General features: G+C 40.0%; 1 protein-coding gene across 7 annotated transcripts in view; it reads left to right on the top strand.

Annotated features, from left to right (window-relative positions):
* Positions 1–17,568, top strand: part of LOC109029902 (melanopsin) — a 118,898-nt gene extending 101,330 nt beyond the window's left edge. For all 7 annotated transcript variants that reach the window (XM_072298031.1, XM_072298029.1, XM_072298030.1 and 4 more), the window contains 5 exons: positions 1,078–1,286; positions 4,252–4,580; positions 8,545–8,654; positions 16,196–16,405; positions 17,227–17,568. In XM_072298031.1, the coding sequence (XP_072154132.1) occupies positions 1,078–1,286; positions 4,252–4,580; positions 8,545–8,654; positions 16,196–16,341 (794 nt within the window). In that variant the 3' untranslated portion in view covers positions 16,342–16,405; positions 17,227–17,568. The remainder of the gene's footprint in view (positions 1–1,077; positions 1,287–4,251; positions 4,581–8,544; positions 8,655–16,195; positions 16,406–17,226) is intronic.
* The last annotated feature ends 3,390 nt before the right edge of the window (positions 17,569–20,958 follow it).

Below are 20,958 nucleotides of genomic sequence, written 5' to 3'. Positions count from 1 at the left end.
AGACAGGGCTCATATGGAAATCAAAATATGCCCTTACGTCAGAGGAACGACGCTCGTCGGTCTTCTGGCGTGAGGATGTATCTCGATATCCGCATGAACCTCAGAAAGCATTGACTTACATGTAAAATAGGGCTCATATGGGAATCAAGATACGCCCTTATGTCAGAGGAGCGACAATTGGCCAGACCGCGGTCGGAAATGTTGGTTTTTCGGTTGAAATCAGCCGGCCGAATACCCATACTAGCTACCTACAGTGTTAGAAATTTCCATAGAGTACATTGAGTTGTAACGTAAATGTAAAAGAGCTGGCGCCACTTTTAAGCATTCTTCAGGTCCCGAGTCCGAGATTCCCGTGTTACGTCGGGTCACGTTTTCGGTACATATTCGATTGTTTTCGATACACGGAGACGCGGCCATCGAATGTAAACAACGAAAATAGGAATTACTACGCACTCTACAGCACCATTCTGAATCGAAAATTGATTCGGGAAGTAGGCCCTAAGAGCTCCATATTTTGAAATATCAGCGCTCTCCCTATAAAAATGTGCGTTCGTGAAATTCGCGCCGCAAGAGTGGAGTCAATTCCACGATAGATAATATGTTGAATCCCGGAAGTACACTTTTTCACTCGTTACCAAGAGGCTAGAAGCTGGAGGGTCGGTAATTAATTTTCTTTGATCTTTAATAGTCTTTGATCAGAGACAAGAGGCCCTCCACCGGCCTCTTGGCGACAGGTGGAAGCTTTTACTTTCGGGGATTCAACAGTTCCTCGTGAACAATTAAAAGGGAGCAACAGTCATCACCCTAATTTCGCTGTTGACCTACCTACATGGTGGATTATGAGTTTCGGGTGACGCCATGAGCCAAACAGGTTCCCTAAACTTCGGCCATTTTTGGCTTGTTTGCAAAACGGATCTGCCAACACGTTGTTAAACATCAACCGTGTAGGTAAGACAACAGTAGAATGCTGAAGTCCTGAAAGTAAAAGCTCCCGCCATGGCCAAGATACTAGTGGAGGGTCTCTTGTCTTTGTCTTTGATCGATGTCTTTATATTTAGTTTTGATTTTCCCCGGTAGGTGGCGGAGGCTACTCGTTGTCGTCGCGGATCCCGGTTCCGCACACTCCGGCCCGCTCGACGGTGAAGACGGCGGAGATCATCTTGATGCTGGTCGTGCTCTTCCTCGTCGCGTGGACGCCCTACGCCGTCGTCACCCTTATCGGACAGTTCGGCAACCCGCTACTCATCACTCCCTGGGTCTCCGCACTCCCGGCCCTCTTCGCCAAGGTCAGTCAGCTTAACACTCTGACCAAAGATCGAAACCTTCAAACTGGAAAATGAAAAAAAAAAAAAAAAAAAAAAAAAAAAAAAAAAAAAAAAAAAAAAAAAAAAAAAAAAAAAAATTGTAATATCAAACCACGCAACATGGCCATTTGGAATACATTTTACAACCACTATTTCTGGCTCACCAACAAAAGTACACTGGAAAAAAAACATATTGGATCTACAGTCCAGACTCTTGAAAACATTGACAAGAAAAAATACTATCGATTAAATCGGATTTTTGCTTGAATCAAAACGAAATCCGCTTAAATTAAGAGGCTTGGTTCTTGATTTAAGCTAGATTCTAATTGAATCAAGAGTACTTTTTCTTGTCGACGTTTTTAAGAGTCTGAACTCTAGATCCAATGTGTTTTTTTCCAGTGTATATATGGACCGCGTTTAACAGAAAGGAACCAAACCACATCAGCTATTGCCAGATTTAAATGGGAAATTAAATTTTTTATGAGAGAACGTTTGTCCGGATTCCTTTGAAATTTTAAGGAATTGGCTTCGTGCTATATAAAAAATTCACTGAACTTTGAACGAAAATCCGCGCAACCGTTTTCATGTAAAAAATTAAATTGCTCAGTGAAATTTGGCAATGGCTGATGTGGCTTAGTTCCTTTCTGTTAAACGCGGTCCCTATCTGCATTGGATAATCATGGTACAAATATTTTTTTTGAATTAGTCTTGGTTTCAGGACATTCCGTCAACGATTTACGTCTCAAAGATTTTTGTCAACGATTTTTTGTTTGTGCACTTGTTTTGTCCAGTAGTTTATGTCCACGCGTAAATGAAACAACAGCGACTTGATCCAAGCGTCATATTTTAGTCCGTATGTAATATTATATTGAAAATACCAAAATGAGAAAAAAGAGAGAGAGAGAAGGTGTTGTTATGGCACCTTTTCTAAAATGAAATGTTACTTTCTTCTTTCGAATCATCTTTTCAAATTGTCATTGGTGTATATTTGGTTTTATTTCCATCCTTAAAGTTTTCGATAGAAACTATACGTTATAAATACTTTTTTTTAAAATGAAAATTTTACTTTATTTTAAAAACATTTACATTTTCAAAACGTGGCAAATATATGTAAAACCTTTTCCATGCGATAGCATCGATATTAACCTGAATGATCCGTAGTTGTATTGAAGGAAACTATACAAAAATGAATAAAAGAGGCAAAAAACCAAGAAGCACTCATTCTTTGGTTTCAACCTATCTGTACATCGATCTTTAAGAGTCAAAAATGTCCAATTGTGAGCGTTTGGTTTCACGCACACCACTCTGCAACGCAGTACACTGAAAAAAATGGTTATGTGGTGAGAGTCTATACTGCTTGGAAAATCTAAGGTATGAACTGCTCACACATACGGTCTGGCTTTCAAGACTAGAGCAGAAATGTGCCGTAAACATGTTGTGTATGGAAAAGCATGTGTATGAACTTACCGTTCATACGGTATGGACGCTGGGTCCATACGGTATAGACGCTGGACCCATACGGTATGTACTCACAGTACACATACTCTTCTTATGTAATATTTGCTCATACTAAAATGGACTCTATCTCTATTCATAGGTCGGCATCAAATTTTTCACAGTCCCTATGAGGGCCCGACCCATAATTTATGAAGCATGAGTGCATTAATTTTTTTCAGTATAAAAGCACAAACTATAGAAGAAAAAATTAAAGTGCTTTGGAAATCATTTAATTTAGAAAGTTAACACGGAACTACCTTATTATCCACAAAACACACATTGTATTTTCCTTTAATACATATTTTTTTTTTCAACAATTTAAAAGAGAAAAATCCTTGCAAAATGTGCAAACATCTCAAAATCATGTGTTGAAAATAGTTGACTCCGCGAGTTTAAATATTAGAGCCTAACACAGAGCGGAGCGGACTGCCAGCGCGACACGCGCCTTGGCGCCTACAAACCTAACAGCGATACTTCACGCATTGCGCAATGCGTGAAGTATCCCAGTTAGGTTTGAAGGCGCCATCGCGCGTACCGCGCTGGTCGCCCTCCACGGCGCTTCCCACAACTATCCCGCAACAGAGATGTTGCACAGCATCATACGAAATTGAGGGCGATCCAAAATATTAATAATGAAAGGCATCTCGGAGTACGGAGCTTTCCTCGCAAAATAAATCAAGATACTACGGCACAAAAGGAGAGAGGTAGGCTAAAAACTCACCAAGTCCTAGCATCCATATTAAATAAAGTTTAGAATAATTTTTGAATATCATCAGAGGAAAAAGAGACTCGTTTTGTGCAGAAACATTCTTAAGTATGCCGTCAAAAAGATTTCATTTTAAATCAAGAATAAAATAGTTGAATGAAAGCGCGATTTTGCTTGATGTAAGTGACTTTTCTTTTCATATAAGATTTTCATTTAGCTTTTCATACAAGCATCTTTTCTCCTTTAGACAGGTTTTAGTTTCTTTATTGATTCACAAGGAAATCTGCTCGGTATTAATCTTTATGATTATGATCAGCAAGCAGACCTTATCCTCATTCTTCCTCTTCTTTCTATTCCTCTTCTTCCTCTTCCTCTTCCACATCTTCTTCTCATTTTTCCTTTTCATGTTCTTCTTCTTCCTCTTCCTCCTCTTCTTCTTCCTCCTCTTCCCCCTCTTCCTCTTCCTCCTCTTCTTTTCCTCCTCTTCTTCCTCCTCCTCTTCTTCCTGTTCCTTCTCCTCTTCTTCCTATTCCTCTTCTTCTTCTTCCTCTCTTTCTTCCTATTCCTCATCTTCTTCGTGTTCCTCTTCTTCCTCTTCCACTTCTTCTTCTTTTTCCTTTTCATATTCTTCTTTTTATTCTTCTCCTTCCTCCTCCTCTTCTTCCCCTTCCTCTCCTTTTTCTACCCGCCTCCGTTCTCTCCATCGAAGGAACCCCGGTTGATATTCGTGTGTGTGTGTTGCAGGCCTCGGTGGTGTACAACCCGATCGTGTACAGCCTCTCGCACCCCCACTTCCGGTCGTCGGTGCTCCAGTACATCTCGTCGTGCACGGGCTCCATGGGAGCGGACCACCGGACGGCGGTGATCGGCTGCGGGGGGGCCCCGCTCGGCCTCAACCGCGAGAACATGACCTCCATGCGCGGGATCGCCTCCTCGCCCACCCGCCTCGGGCACCTCCACTCCCACCACCACCATCACCACCACGCTTCCCACCACGTCCACTTCCGCTGCTTCCCCGCCCGCCGGCTCAGCCCCAACATCTGCGCCGACTTCCACAGCGAGCCCGACCCTGCGTAAGTTCTCTCCTTAACATTAAGTAAACAAGGGCAGGGCCGGATTTACATTTTTAGCACCCTAGGCTAAACTTAGGGTGGCGCCCCTAAAAGTAGGCGCTCTCGTGGGGGAGGGGGGTCCCCCCAGACGCCCCTCCCCTTCAGATCAGAAGGAGGATGTTAGGTGTCTGGAAAATGTTCAAATTCACCCCTAAAAACACCTTTGTCAACCACAACGTAGACATTATTTAATAAGTCTCGTTGTTGAATAAATTCTCAAAAATGTTGCACCCCTCAAAATGTTGCGCCCTAGGCTATAGCCTATTGGTAAATCCAGCCCTGAACAAGGAAGAAGGAGACAAGAGGGAGGACGGGGCAGTTGATAGGATATAAAGGGAGGGGGCAAGAGGGAAAGTGAGTAATTTAACACCCCCCCCCCCCTTACAAGAGCCGAATTAGATGCGTAGACATACCTAAGTAGGTATATATTTTGAGGTTATTTATGGGAGACAAAAGTTAGGAATGAGAAATTTCCCTTTTGGAGAGGGTCGGGCTTATTTTGTCGGAGGTGTCACCGATTTTGAAATAAGGTTTTAACTTGTAAATTTAATTTTTCTTATTATAAGTTTTTGTAAACGTTCTCTCTCAAGTTGAGATGACAATTAGAGACTATCCCGAGACTACAAGAAAGGGGTGCTTTCACCGTACTTTTGACACTGAGGAAGGGCAGGTTGACTTTGATTATTGACCTTCTATCTAAAACATTGCTATTTTGGAATGAATGATACTCAAAAATCTATAAGGTGAGAATTAAGGAGCATCAGTAGCGCTTCTTCAAATCCACGGATGGACCACTCACTCAATGAAGTCCATTATTTATCAATCAAACTCCAAGCACTCAAATGGGGAGGGGAAAAGTTCAGGACTGCCTAACAACCCCTTTTGAAGAAGAAAGGGAGGGGTCCAAAATGGAAAAAAGCCTGGTGTCATTTAAAGGCGGCTCCTATGAATACGTTACGGATGAAATTTCAATTACACGACCACAAGCTCATTTTAACGAGTAGTACTCCTTTTTACTGGCCCACGCGGAAACCGAGGAAGGTCAGGAATCATCCTTCCGGGAAGCTGACAAATTCATGTGGTCGTGGCTATAGGTAATATCCCGAACCCCTCGTTTTACAACCACGGTCGCGTGTACTCGCGGCGCCCCCACCCTACTACCCTCTCCGCAAACTCTGCCGTGCTAAGGAAGAACGCCGTATGAACATTCTAGAGTTGCCAAATTTCCTTTGATAAAATGTTTAATTTTAAGGCAAGTTACGAATATTTTTCCTTGACATTAGACGTATTTTGTTCGCCGCGACAATTGTTTCATGTTACCGATTTTGTGTTATTTGCGTCACTTTTTCACAACCAATGAGAGCAAAGCAGCTAGAAGTGAGGTTAGAAATCTTGTTAAAAAATGTGCACAACAGTCGTAACAAGCTCCGAGGACGTCCTGATTGTTTCGAAATAATGTTCCAAAAACGTTGCCAAATTGTGCAAAATAAATAAACGAATAAAAATAGGCCACGCTCCTTAACATAAAAAACATCCGAACAAAATACGGTTGTTACGAGATGTTCCGAGTTGTTTCGTCGAACAAAATACGACCATTTTCAGGAACTTTAGATGAAATTGCCAACGAAATTATATGAAAAATTGAAAGAAAAATATTCATATGTTTATGAGGAAATTCGTGTTTTATCAAAGGGTATTTGGCAACGCCTGAAGGTTCATACGGCGTTTTTCCTTAGCACGGCAGAACTCATTCTGACTCACCTCCGAGAGAGTCGTAGAAAAACCGCGGGAATTCATTTCTCTCGGCCAGTCTACCGTATGATTAATTGTACACTTGCAGGGTTGCCGTATTTACTACTCTGTCAGGGGAAAAAAACGCATGACTGAGTGAGATTTTCATCGGATTTAACAATGAAGCCGTAAATTTCAAAATCCCTACCCTTGTAAGAAACGGGGACAGGTCCTTGATTAAAACTTGGGTGGGAGCTGCATTTGAAGGATTCAGCCGCCCTCGGAAAGAATTATGAAAATAGATGAAATGTTTAGGCTGGAGAGCTATGGATGATCCCTGCAAGTTGGCAACGCTTGTTTTTCTCATTTCATATCCGCGCGGCATGAGAAATTGATTCCAGGTAAGGCATACTGCCTTCATAGCAATCGATTGTTGTGCATACATTATTATGGGGGATAATTGGTTCCGAATCGCGGAAAACTGTCACTGGTGAGAGTTTAATGATGCAAAAAGAACATATGACTGATTCGTAGTTTTCGGGACGAAACAGCGTGACTACTTTTCAACAATGCAAAACTTTCTTGGGCAAATTTTCAGGTCAAAATGAAAATTTCAGGTGTTTTTTTCTGATTTTGCGCAAAAATCAGCATAATTTTGGACAGGAATTGCGAAATTATTTCCGTGTTAAAGATTGAATTGTTCGAATCAATTTTGCAATCTTGAAATGAATTTACGTTCCTTCTCATGGAAAAGATGAATTGCCTGATAATAATATTAGCCTAATTACACTTATAGTCCATTTGTTTATTAATTATTATATTATCTTTTATTTTTTAAACACGGGCGTCTTGAAACTCTCCGTGAGTTTCCCATATGATATCAAATCTATCCTCGTAAAATTTCAGAACAGTGTGTTGCTCCGTCTCATCGCAACAAAATAAAACCTGATAGGAAATTAGGCAACATCGGAATCTTGATAATAAATTCTGGTTATTGCTGGCCAATTAGAGAGATACATCATGACTACAGCGCAATTGGGAATCTCAACGTCAACGCTTTCTGAAGATATATTTTGGACCCCAGATTGCAGCTGATCAAGTCGCCTTCAATTTGGAATATAGGCAAAATGCTCTCTCCCGAGTTCGAATAGTGGTATCCGGATTTAGATCTCTTTGAAGGCTCTCTTTCGCAGGCGTTACGAATGAACGGACGATTTTTGGTTCGTGTTGGCCATTTCTGCGTATGAAGTTTAGCGTTGTTTCGGTCTGCAGGAAAAAGTTACCAGTGCGTTCTTGATACTCTGTAGGTTCATCCTTAAAACCTCGATTTCTGCCGTGAATAGAGGATAAGAAAAAGGCAGAACGGAGGCATCTAACTAAGAGCTTTACATCTTTATCTGAATTTTGATTTGAGACAAGCTTGTTCACATTTTCAAGTGAAGGGAAAACGATAAGAAGTTTAGAGAAGCTCGCTATCTCCGGTAGCAAAATTATGATGAGAATTCACCTCACAGGTTCAATGATGAATAAGTGAAATAATTAATTGATTCCGTAGCATGCTTGGTTAGTATTTTAGAGATCAAATGTTTGAGGTTAATATCGATTTCAATGAATCATTGCCTGGGGTTTTAGATTAAATGTTTGCGGTCGATGAACGAATGCCTTCAAATATATTTGAACTCCCATTGCGTCACACTCCACCTCTATGAACCAGTCTTGCACTGATATTTGAAGTTACATCATGTCGGGAACACGCTGGATGATAAAAAATTGAGTAAATTTTTGAAATTTTAAAGGATACGTTAGCCGCACAAGCTTTAGAACAAAATTATGACGCTCCATAGCAATGAATGAAGCGTGTGGCCTGCATGCTCACGTTGATTAAAAGCCGTTATTTTTTCAAACACAGTTACTACAAACTAAATGAATTCAATACAATAAGGAAAAAATTAACTTCTCGACAGTTGGTCTTGTCTTGTTATACTGTAATTTTACATTTTTCACTGATTCTCTTTTGCAAAATAGATTATGTTTTGTAGCAAAATGCGTTGCTTTTCCCCGTTAACTTTTCGTCTAGAGTTACAAACATTTTTGAAGCTAACAATAGTTATCAGTCCATTGAAAAATTGTACTTCACTACGCATATTTTAACCAACTTTGAAGTTCGTTACGAAAATCTTTGATAATTTTTCAGGCGAGTTGCCGTGTTGCTGGATCAGCAAGGCGCAGCGATGACCCTGAGGTGGACCGATCGACTACCTCGTGCAAGAGGGATGCGAGAGGGGGCCAGCCTCCAAAATACAAGTCAGTTTTCTTTCCCTAATGACATCATTACATCATACTTCAAATATGCTACATCTCGCAAAACTCAGTCAAATGCATCGATATTGAAAATCCACCTCTCGTAGCTATACGTTATCCTATCGCAGCGCTGCACTGCCGTGCTAAGGAAGAACGCCGTATGAACATTCGAGAGTTTCCAAATTTCCTTTGATAAAATGTTTAAATTTGAGGCAAGTTTTGAATATTTTTCCTTGACATTTTCAGGAACTTTAGATGAAATTGCGAACAAAATCATACGAAAAATTGAAAGAAAAATATTCATATGTTTATGAGGAAATTCGTGTTTTATCAAAGGGTATTTGGCAACGCCTGAAGGTTCATACGGCATTTTTCCTTACCACGGCAGTACACTTCATGTACTATCCATCCTTCTAAACGCATCTGGCTCTGTACCGCGGCAAACGCCCACCCACCCGCTTCTCTGGCACATATTCCCCTATTGATCATTTTATAACTCCTCATCACCTCTCTCAACCCCTACCCTTTCCCATATTTCATGGACGTCGCCCCCCCCCCCCCACACGTCGGACCTCAACACTTCATCCAGATGTTCATCGGAGTTAAAAACTTCCTCAAGTTGCAAAACAGCCGGGGGTTAGTGCAAACACGCTTCACACACTTCCAATGGAGTAAACAGTGTATCAACGCAAAAAACACTTATCACTCGTATGTTTTAAATTTGAGTTACGCCGTTTCAAGCGAACGGAAAAGATTGCAACACATGATCGAGGGGCAAATCTCGAACTTCGCGCTGAATAATGAGCGAATGACGGCCATCTAACTTCCTGGCTCCGCGAGAAAAAGGACGTAAATGCAACTTTTTTTGAGCCGCGGGTTGGCATGCGCGTCAATGGTTATCTCGAAATTGACTTACGTTCTTTTGCCTGCGACTTGCGGAGATGAAATTGATGGCTCTTGTTGCGCACCTCATTCGTTGCGGCGATAAAAAGTTTCGAGAGCCGTTTATCTCCGACGCTCAAAATCGACCGCGTCGACCGACGTTGCCGGATTGTGTCGGTTGTGCGGTGGTTTTCGCGCGCGGATTTCGTGGATTCTGCCAAATCTGGCAACGGTAATGTTAACAATTGGCTATAAATCTCGCGCGACACTGGCGCTCCGAGCCGCAGTAAATATAATCACTCTTTCCCAGTCGAAGTTTCGGCTTTCAGCTAGGCGCGCGAGAAGTTGAAGTTGCGCGCCGCGCGCCGATGAATGAAAATAATTGCCGCAGGCATTCTCGAGATTTTTCAGTTGGAAAGTGATAATCGCGCAAAGTGCATTGATAAGAACCAATCAGAGACAATACATTTTAGGGGTCTCGTACTAACAATCTGAGCAATGTCATACAGTGGGGCCAAAGTTCGAAATTCGACGATGATGATTGATGAAATTCGGTGTGAGCACTTAGCTAGAAAAGTGGTGACCAATACTGCCGTGCTAAGGAAAAACGCCGTATGAACCTTCAAGCGTTGCCTTTGATAAAACACAAATTTTCCGGTAAAATTATGAATATTTTCCTTTCCATTTTTCAGATAATTTTGTACGCAATTCCACCTAAGGCTCCTGAAAATTTCATCGAAAAATATTCATAAATTTCCTCAAAAATATACATTTTATCGGAGGAAATTTGGCAACTCTCGAATGTTCATACGGCGTTCTTCTTTAGCACGGCAGAATAGAACACTTGTTATACGTCAAGTCTCAACTTCTATTCTCTTTTTTCGCTTCAGCTTGATGCGACTTAGTGGGTTTTTGATAAACGCCAAGTTGCTTTCTGCGGGCTGATTGTTGAAATTGACTAACAATGCAACAAGAAGACATGAGAAGTATGGAGTGATCCTATTGGTTGTAATGGGTGGTTCTAATAGACCAAGGGAGAAACTTTGGACTAACGAAAAGGGTCTCTCGTGGGTTGCCGTTAGTTAGTCTATTGCCCACCTCCTTTGTTCATTGCAACCACCCGCTTCCACCAATAGGATCTAACCATATGTTTTCTTTGTCGATCGTTTTGTCTTCCAATTTCAACGACCAGCCTGCTTTGTACTAATTCCTCCTTTTTTCATCATCAAACCACATCGGGTTAGCCCACAGATGAGTGGACCGCAAACTTCCCGTTTAGAAAGTTGTGATCCTGTGTAGACGCTCAATATCAATACAACCCCCTAAAGGGGTAAATGTTCCCTTAGCCCCATTATTAGCCACACATTTTTTCTACCTTACAATCTGATATCTATCTTAAAAGGTTACCCCAAAAAATCGGAATATATACCTCCATGAGGCCATACTTGTATTAATAGACTAACTTTTGATCGAAGATAGTCTGTACACTCGTCCGTTAAAAAGGTGGCTCTTTATGGGATAGGAGATGAGAGCGACAAGAGGGAATGGCAGAGAGTTGAAAAGGTGGGTGGATGGGGGGAGGGGTGACGAAGGGGAGCTTAACGAAATAAATGGTTAGTTAGCTACCGCTTGTAAACACCGGGATTGTCTCATTTTGAATTTAAGCTGGAACTCAATTCTGGCGGAAGTCGTTTCCTTGATTTGTGGCTTCAGAGAGGCACTCTGCAATGCACAGTGCAAACGATTAAGCACACACTCGCGTCAAATTATGCGGGAAATTAAACCGTCCTCGTTCCCAACTGACTGAAAACTTTAGAAAATGTTTTTCTTGTTTTGTTTTGTTTGTTTTTTTCTTCTTCTTGTCAATGTTGCTTCTTTCCAATGGTCTACGATCTAAAGTAATTGCGGTATACGTGATACTGTCATAGACCACCTTAGAATCGGTTTCTGAAATGAAAAAAGCCCCATCAAGCTGAAAGCGAGAGAAAAGTGTTACAACACCGAAAATAAAGTGAAGTTGATTTAACATTCTTGATGTAAAAAAGTGTGCGAGAACTCACAAAATGCTAAATTACCCGCAATGGCAGTTAGTTTTACATCTTAACATTGCTAAAAAAGCAGCTGTGGCAGTTTAATCAGCTCTTTATGAGTTCTCGCACATTTTTTTTTACATCCAGAGTGTTAAATCAACTTCACTTTTTTTTCAGTGCATTTTTAGAGGTTTCTTTTTTCGATAAGGTTCAATTTTAAAGTTAAAGTTTAACTCATCACATTCAAAGTATTCTATGCCGATCTGGAATTTTAAATAGAAGAAGACATACGTCATCAAATTATGCGGGCATCTTATCATCGCTGCTTTCCTCACAAAACTCAAAACACCAAATGAATAAATTATAATACCTAAAATAACATTAAAATATCATTTTTTTCGATTTCTTTCATCCAAAATTTCATGAAGATCACCTCAGTGAGTGTAATCACTCTATGACGCATCTTAGCGGTGGCATTTTAAACACGCTAGAGGAGTATTCACGATCTAAGGCTAAGCAGACTCAAATTTGCGCGTTAAAACCATATGCAGTATTCAGTATCGAATAGAGTTGCTACAGAACTACGCGCCTTCAATTGACGGTATAGGCATAACGCATCCCTCCTGTTGAAATAGTTGCACGCAAGTGAACTAAAATGTGAACAAATTTTGCAGCAGGGAACCACCGGTTTAATCTGATATATAAAAACACCTACCCGTAAAGAAAAGGGAATGACAAATGTTGTTTCTAAAATGAGTCAGAAAAAATTGAACTAAGTTATTAACGCACTAAATTTTGCAATAATGAACCTTAAGTCGTTCTGGATTTTTGTTGAAACAACATGTATTATTAAAAAGCTCTATGCAGATAGGTGCTTATACCGAAAAACCAGATATAGTGGCTCCTCCTTGCAAAATAGCCCATTTATAACTCCTAATGAGAGCATTTTAACTATGTTATGGCATGAGCCCACACAGTAAGAAAAGTAACGGCAATTTTGTGTTAATATGGAAAGTAGAATACAAAGTAACCTGAACGTGCAGTTCATATTTTTTGGTTGGTTTTTTTTTTTTTTGGTTACATTGACCAAATCTTTGGATTACATTGACCTAGGCTTTGGGTTGAAAATTTGCAACCTCGTTAAAAAGCCGCCAGTACGAAAAAATGACATTGCTGATTCAACGCAATTTTTTAGTTAAAAGACGTGTCCGACATGTTTTAATGTAGATTTTACAATAAAAACTGCTGATTTAACCATTCCCGTAGTTGAATTAGCTTTCCACTTTTGTAAAATGTACATTTGAAACATGTCGAACATATTTTTAAACAATCTAATTGTTAAATCAGCAATCCATTTTTTTCCGTGAGGATCGAATTTGGAGCACATTGATGATATAGTTCAATGCGCTAGCGACTCGGAAGTCGCAACCTCAAGGAGAGAAACAATAATACATTAGTTCAGCAGAACCAGAGCCAAGAGACCCTCCACTAGTATCTTGGCCATGGTGGAAGCTTTTACTTTCGGGACTTCAGCATTCTACTGTTGACTTACATACATGGTTGATGTTCAACAACGTGTTGGCAGTTTCGTTTTGCAAACAAGCCGAAAATGGCCGACGTTTGGGAAAGTTGTTTGGCTCGTGACGTCATCCGAAGCTCATCATCGACCATGTAGGTAAGTCAACAGCCGAAACTAGGGTGATGACTGTTGCTCACTAATAATTGTCCATAAGGAATTGTTGAAACCCCGAAAGTAAAAGCTTCCACCTGTCGCTACAAGGCCAGTGGAGGGTCTCTTGTCTCTGAGCAGAACACCTCCACCCCCAAATTTTTCAGAGTAACCTACAGCTTTGGTCAATTTAACCCGAAAATTTGATCGACCAACCAAGTCCTTTCGGTTGATCTGACCGAAAAAAAGTAACCCAAAGAAACCATAAACACGAAAATTTTTAATCGTGCAAGTATAGTAATATTCTGAAATTCAGTCAATGGTTCACACCGAATTGAGGATGGATTCCAATTGCTCCTTCGCTTCACTCAGGAAGTATTTATGCCTATATCCTCAATTGAAGGCGCATTACTCTGTAGCAAATCTGTGGCTCCCTCAAATTGCTCCACGTTGCAACAGGGCACCCGGACGGCGCGGCGCACATGTGGATCGAATCAATGGGAGAGGTCGGACAAAATTTTGAAACTTTAAGAGCTTATAACTCCGTTTGTACAAAACTTTGAGGTTCTTTAAATGGTTCCATGGGTCTTTCCGTGAAATTTGTTTCTAGAAACACCATTGTAGAAAATGTGACGAAATTAACATCAAAATTTGCAGTTTTACTGAACCTCCTCTAACTCTCCGACCTCTCTAATTGACTCGGTCCACTGTGCGGCGTGTGGTGCGGCGGCGGCCGGAGCAGAGCGGTCTGGGTCAATGAAGCGTTCTCAAAGTCAATATTGACCCAGGGAAAATTAACGGCCTAAATTCTCAGCGAGTACACAATCGCGAATTATTCGACGAACTCTGATTGTTTCCAGCTTCGATGCTAAACGGAATAGTAAGCACGACAGAAATGAATTCATCCCTTGATTCGTGATGACGCCGAGGTTGCTGCATCGTGCACGCGAGAATTTGACCATTCTTCACGGAAAAAAATTAAATGTTGATTTAGTATTCATATTGTTAAAAACATGTCCGACAAGTTTCAAATGCTGATTATACATTTGAAGAAATGTTAACTTAACCACGCCCATTGTAAAACGAACAAATTCAAATGTTGTGTTAGCATTTTTGTATTGTAAAATCAGCATTTGAAACTTGACGGCCTTTATTTTAACATTTTAAATGCTAAATCAACATTTAATTTTTTCCGTGTTGGGTTTATAAAGTGCACTAAACAAATCCAGGGTCGAAACAACCAGTCTGGTCGGATTTTGAATAGCTTTTTCTCCCCTTAGACTTAAAAGTGTTGTTATGAACTTTTTTTAGTATTTTACATGGGAAAACTACACCAAAACCCGGTGAAAATTCCTTGTCACTGCTCTATTAGACCAGAGGTGGTCCTGGAACCTACCCTTAGAGCTCCATTTCGCAACTACCAGAGTACATTCCTGTAGCTCGAACTTGATCAAGCGTAAGATTGATCCCACTTTTCAGTCATAAAAGCTCAATTTGGCGCGGAAATTTCCAGAGGCTGACCGAACTATGGGTCCAAAATTGCTGAATGTAGATCAGGAATTCCTGGAAGCTAAACGTATTTCCGCCCAGAATTGCCATATTTTTCAGTTAAATAAGTTTCTGTGTTCGATACGGAAGAAAGTAACTGATTTTCTTCACTATATATCGAAACAATGGCTCTTCCACATCATTGAATGGATGTTTTCATTTCAACTACTTTTGGTAATGGGTCACTTAATAAAAGTCATGAGCCACGGGTTATTTCTCCAATATCTCGCGAAATTCCGAGCTGCTCACCCTTGCGAAAGGAGAAACGCCTGTAAATATTCGAAAGCTGCAAATTGTTTTAAAATTACACTTTTTCATAATAATTTCGGACGTTTTTCTTTGACATTTTAAGGCACATTTCATCAAAATACGAATAGATTATTGTGAAAATATCAGAGGAAAACATTCATAAATCAGCAGTAATATTCGATTTTTATCAGCCGAAATTAAAAAATATCCGGTTGTTCATACGGCATTTTCCCTTAATAAAGCATTGTAGATATAGCCTATTACTGCCGTGCTACGCAAAAACGCCGTAACTCCATCGAGATGTTCCTGTGTTTTTTGGGACTCAACACTTTATAAAATAAAAGCTGTCTTACCTATGCACTTCAAATTTTCCTGTTAAATTCTTGATAGTATTAGAGAAAAAATTCTATTACAACATTGTCCCTAAGTACACAAGTTTTCGTGCTATGATACATTGTTTCCAAAAAATTTAAAATGGCGTTTACGGCGTTTTTGCGTTGCACGGCAGATTAACAGAGGCTGATTTCACCAAAATCTTAATAGGAATAATGAATAGCATTTCAAATGTTTTTAGAATAAACCAGCAACTCCTTTCGACGAATCTCCTCCGTTTGGGGGCTTTTTAAGGAACTCATATCGATTTGTGATAAACTTTTGCTGATATGAGTGTGCTAATAGTTTGCGTGAAAATCATAAATAAATCACAGTCTGTAATTGTCGAAAGCATTCTTCGCGGAAAATCCTTTCCCCGTAACAGTTAGTCAGCGTAACGTCCCGTTGACTCATTCAAGTCGAATGTCCGGATTTACAACGTCCATCGTGAAAATTTCTCTCTTTTTCTTTGTCTTCTCTTCTTTTGTTTAAAAAAAATCAACAATAATACCTTTTTGAAAATTTCTGAGGATAATTTTCAATGAATGAGGAAAATTCACACGCAATATCAAGATAAAAATTCTGCAGTTTTCTTTTGGAGGAAAAAAAACTAATCTAATCCGAGATACACATTTTTCGACTTTATCGATCGATATGTTATCAGGTGAACGCTTGAAACTTGTCAGACATTCATCCGTTAAATTAAAGTCTCCAAACTACATTTTTTTTTTTATGAGCTATCAATTTTACAGACCAAGGCAGTGGTCTTATCATTCTATTTCTTGGGCCCGCAGGCATCACGAGTGAGGCGATGGTCACGGTTGTAAATAGCCAATCGACAGCCTCAGGACGGCCCACCGTATGCTTCTTGTATAACACGATGCCAGAGAGAAGATCACAGAAGCACAGTAAGTTTCCGCTGAATGTGTTCAACAAATGATCCAAAAAAACACTCGAAGGCAACTTCGAGCACACACAGAATTGCAGGAAGCTGCTGCCTGAAGGTAATTTTCAACTTATTACATCGAAAGTCGACGGTAAAATTTTTAAGTCCAAGTTGCACTGCGTTATATACAGTAGATCACACATACAGTAGTTTCAAAATTCTCTGTAAAGACGTTAATAGCCTGTGACGCTGAATGTCTTAAAATATACTAACTGACTTACACATTTGTACGTATACAGTAGTTCACACATTTTGAGAGCGACACATAAAATTAGCTTTTTTCCTGCGTGACTCCGAGGGGAGGAAGTAAAACTTTCATTATAACCAGGGCCGGATAAGCGCTCGGTGGCCCAGGGTGCTGGGAGGCAAAAGGGGTTTCCCCACATTTGCGGATTGCATACTCTCCAAATTGAAGGCATTTCACATGCAACGATTTGCAGAACATAGCAACTCGGCACCCCGGCTAATCCGGCCCTGATCATTATGCTCCTCGAAGTGTAGCTGGATTGCATTTTCCAAAAAGGAACCAGAAGCATTGCAATGATGCTATAGGATTGTGCAACTTCATCCTTTGCAATAAAAGTACTGAAATCGTGAAAAAATATGAAATATACATGGTAATTTTTGTCTTAAATTTACAGTTTTTAGCGAGTAAAATAGAAACAGTTTATGGATAATCAGGTTTTTCTTCCGAGACAAAAGAAATTGCACAATCTTAGCAACATTGAGATACCTACTCCTGGTTCCTTTTTGCAAAGTGTAGACCAACTAATATTTCAGTTTATTCACACACGAATTGGATTTCATTTGGAAATAAACATTTTTGAGATGTCTTTAATATTTTTTTCTTGTGTATTAACGTTAATTTGATGGTTTCAGATGATTGAAGCAACGGCCTTTGCTGACGTATTGACCGAGGATAGCGGTGGGCAAAGCCGCAGCTGCTCTTCCTCAAACTCGGCCTAAAAAAGTTCAACGCTGATCGCAAGACATGGCGGCGGCGTTAACTTACCTATTGAAATTCTGACTTTCCCGCGCATCAGAGCGATTCGTTCACCTGCAAATCGGAGAACTCTCATCCGATTTCGTCATTTTATTGAATATTGAGTAATCCATTCCAACGTCTAATTGTTCTTCAAATGCTGTGTTCCTATTTCCGTTACGGTCACTACCAGCTTTCCGTTTTTCCTTTTTGCTTCAAGTAAAATTAGTTTCATTCACGTTGGCGTTGATCGATGATTTTGGCAAAAAATTAATTTGGGAATAATTTGAAAGCGACGAAAAAGATGCAAAGAATTCTGAAATCTGTTAATTTCATCAATGGTGAAACTATGGGAGCCACGTATTTCGGTTGGTGACCAGTGGCGTGGCGTGAATTTGCGATATATCGATTGTTATGCCATTTAAATCTATGGAAAAGGATCGATAGACAGGGAACACCTTGATAATCGATTCTTTATCATAGGTTTAAATGGCATAACAATCGATACATCGCAATTCACGCCACGCCACTGTTGGTGACTTGACGAACTTTCTTTCATACGCTTTAATTCTTACATTGAAAGCTTTTCACTTTTCAATGCCAGTTCTTGATAATGTTTTCCACCCTGCATGAAGAATATTTTTTGACAATTTCAAGCAATGAGATCGGCTTGTCCTGCTTTGGAGAATTTAAATAGGAGCGGAGATTTTGAAACTTTGCAATCAAGACTTTTCACTGCACAGATTATATTTTTTTTGTTTTAGGGTGGAGTTTGTTTTGATCGCATTTTCACCCTGGTAAAAATCGGCAGTAGAATCTGTGTTCCAAAATACCGTAGACCTATAGCCGGCTGTAAGATTTCCAATAGCTTCTATAGCCGGCAACACAATTTCTTGCAGCCTTTTATAGCCGATGGCGATTAAGCAATAGCCTGGCGATAAAGTGTATGCTCAACGTTACTAATTACGGATGCTAGGACTTAGTGAGTTTTTGGATTACCGCTCTCTTTTTGGGCCGTAGTATCTTGATTTTTTTGCGAGGAAAGCTCCGTACTTTTGAAGGATGCCTGCCATTCCTAATATGTTGGAGCGCCTTCAATTTCGTATGATACTGTGCAATACTTCTGGTGTAAAATAGTTGCTTCAAGCGCCGTGGTACGCTGCGGCGCGGCGCGACGGGCGGGCAGCCAGCGCGAAACGCACATTGGCGCCTACAAACCTAACAGGGATACTTCACGCATTGCGCAATGCGTGAAGTATCCCTGTTAGGTTTGTAGGCGCCAGTGCACCGCCGCTCCGATTTGTGTTAGGCTCTAATATTTAATCTCGTGGAGTCAGCGTTTCTCAACTCATGACTTTGAAATGTTTGCACACTCTGTATGGATTATTCTCATTTTAATTGATGAAAAAAAAAAAAAAATAAATAAATAATGTGCGTTTTGTAAATATTAAGGTGATTCCGTACAAACTTAAGGATTTAAAAAGCACACGAATTTCTACACAATTCCTTATAGCATTTTATAGCCGATGGCGAAAAAGCAACAGCCAGGCGATATAGTGTAAAGCCCGGCGATAGGAACTTTAGCCCGGCTGTATAATTTTTTATCGCTTCGTGTAGCCCGGCCGTATGATTTTTTCCACTTTCTACAGCCAACTATATGATTTTCTATCGCCTTCTTCAGTCGGCTATAAGAACTCCTATGGTATTTTGAAACGCAGCTCCTATCGCCAATTTTTACCAGGGCACTTACTGGCGATGTTGTTTCAACTTTGCGACAGTAATATCAGGAAATGTAAATGGCAAAATTTTCTTGCGACATTTAGAAAACAAGCGCCTGATAATATTGCTGGCAACGTTCATTAAAAATATTTCTACAGATTACCTACCTGTCTACTAATTATATCAAGGCGAATTGTCGTGTATTTCATTTTCAGGGGTCCTTTTGAGATAAAAAACGTTTCTCCCGATTTTTTTGCGCGCTCTTTTCGGGCATTTTCAGACCGCCTCTGAAAATCATATCAGGCTAAGGAAACCCCCTTTCCTCCCTCCCGTAGTTTAAAATAGGGGGAAAAATTAAAACTGCGTTTCTCTTTTTTCCTCTGCTTTTACTTTCTCAACTTTTTGACTTACGTGAGATTAAACTTTGCCCTCCTTCCCTCCTCAGCAGCGAACCACTGCCATGCTGAAGGAAAACATCGGAAGGAGCATTTACACTTTGCCGAATCCCCTCTTATAAAATGCACATTTTCCGGAAAACTTGCGCCTTCATATCTTTAAACTTTCAGAGACTTTAATTCAAAATTCAACCTGAGGTATCTGACAATTTCAAGAGCGAATATTCATGAGTGTCCTTAAAAAGAAATATTTTACCGAAACAATTTTGAAAATTTTCGACCATCAATACGGTATATTACCTGAGCATAACAGGCTAATAGCCCCCTCTCCCCTCTCTTTCCCCAGGAGCCTGAGGTAATTTGTTAAGGGATTCTTACCCTCCTTGTAAGACGAAAATAAGTAAAGGTATTCTCCAAGGTTCTTGCGTCTCAAGGCCAACGTCAGCAAAATGTAAAACAGGAAAAAAGAACGCGAAAAATTAACTTAGGTTCTCTGAGTGTGTTCACGTTTTACGAAAACAGTCGAAATAGCTCCAATCCGGTTGGGACCAGCTAAGTTCTTAGTCCCATTCTGCCGCGCTAAGGAAAAACGCCGTATGACCCTCCAAACGTTGCCATATCTCCTTCAATAAAACATAAATTTACAGTGAACATTGAGATTATATTTTCTCAAAAGTTGCAGACGGTTTAGTTCGCAATTCTATCTGAAAGATTTGAAAATTTCAAGGAAAAATATTCATATCTTTCCTCAAAAATAAACATTTTACTGGTGGAAATTTGACAGCTATCGAATCTTCATACGGCGTTCTTCCTTGGCATGGCAGCGCTCTTGTTAGATATCCGTAATGAAATGAAAGAATCCTCAAAAAACCGAGTTATCGATTTTCGCGTCGTTCACTTATTGTTTGAAAATTGGACCAAATCGGATCATTGCCCTCGCTTCGCACGTCACGGCCACTAACACAGGAGCAAAATATCAAACAAACTGACAAGCCCTGGAGACTTATGGACTCATTCTTCATACAATCGTCGAAATAGCTCTCAGCAACTGCGTCTATGAGCTCTTTTGGGAGCCTTCTTTCAGAATGATATTTATTAAACAGTTGGCAGAAACAGAATGACTGTTTTTTTTCTTTTTTTTTATTGATTTATTATGTGTGTCGCACTAGGTGGTTTTGAAATTTCCAAAGAAACGCCCGGTATCTCAGCATGTTTCAAAATTTCTACTCTTACACAACTTTTATGTCCGAAAAAAAAGTTTCGGGGAGAATTTGTTTAGTAGACAGACGAAAACCACGCAAAATTGTTCTAGTGATATACCTAAACGTTTGTTTTCTTTCTTCAAAATAAGAGTATGAAACGAAGTTTTCATCTTATCAAACTGCAAAACGGGGCTCCTTAGTTTTGCCATTATAACTTTCTTTATTTACTATAAAAGTTAACCATGTAAATCTCAGCTTTTTGTTTATGATAAATATTGAAAGGATACAAGGGTATAAAGTGAAGTCACTGTGA

Source organism: Bemisia tabaci, chromosome 3, assembly GCF_918797505.1.
Source record: "Bemisia tabaci chromosome 3, PGI_BMITA_v3".
Taxonomy (NCBI): domain Eukaryota; kingdom Metazoa; phylum Arthropoda; class Insecta; order Hemiptera; family Aleyrodidae; genus Bemisia; species Bemisia tabaci.
Note: the sequence above shows the minus strand (reverse complement) of the source record. Positions and strands in the feature narration are given on the sequence as shown.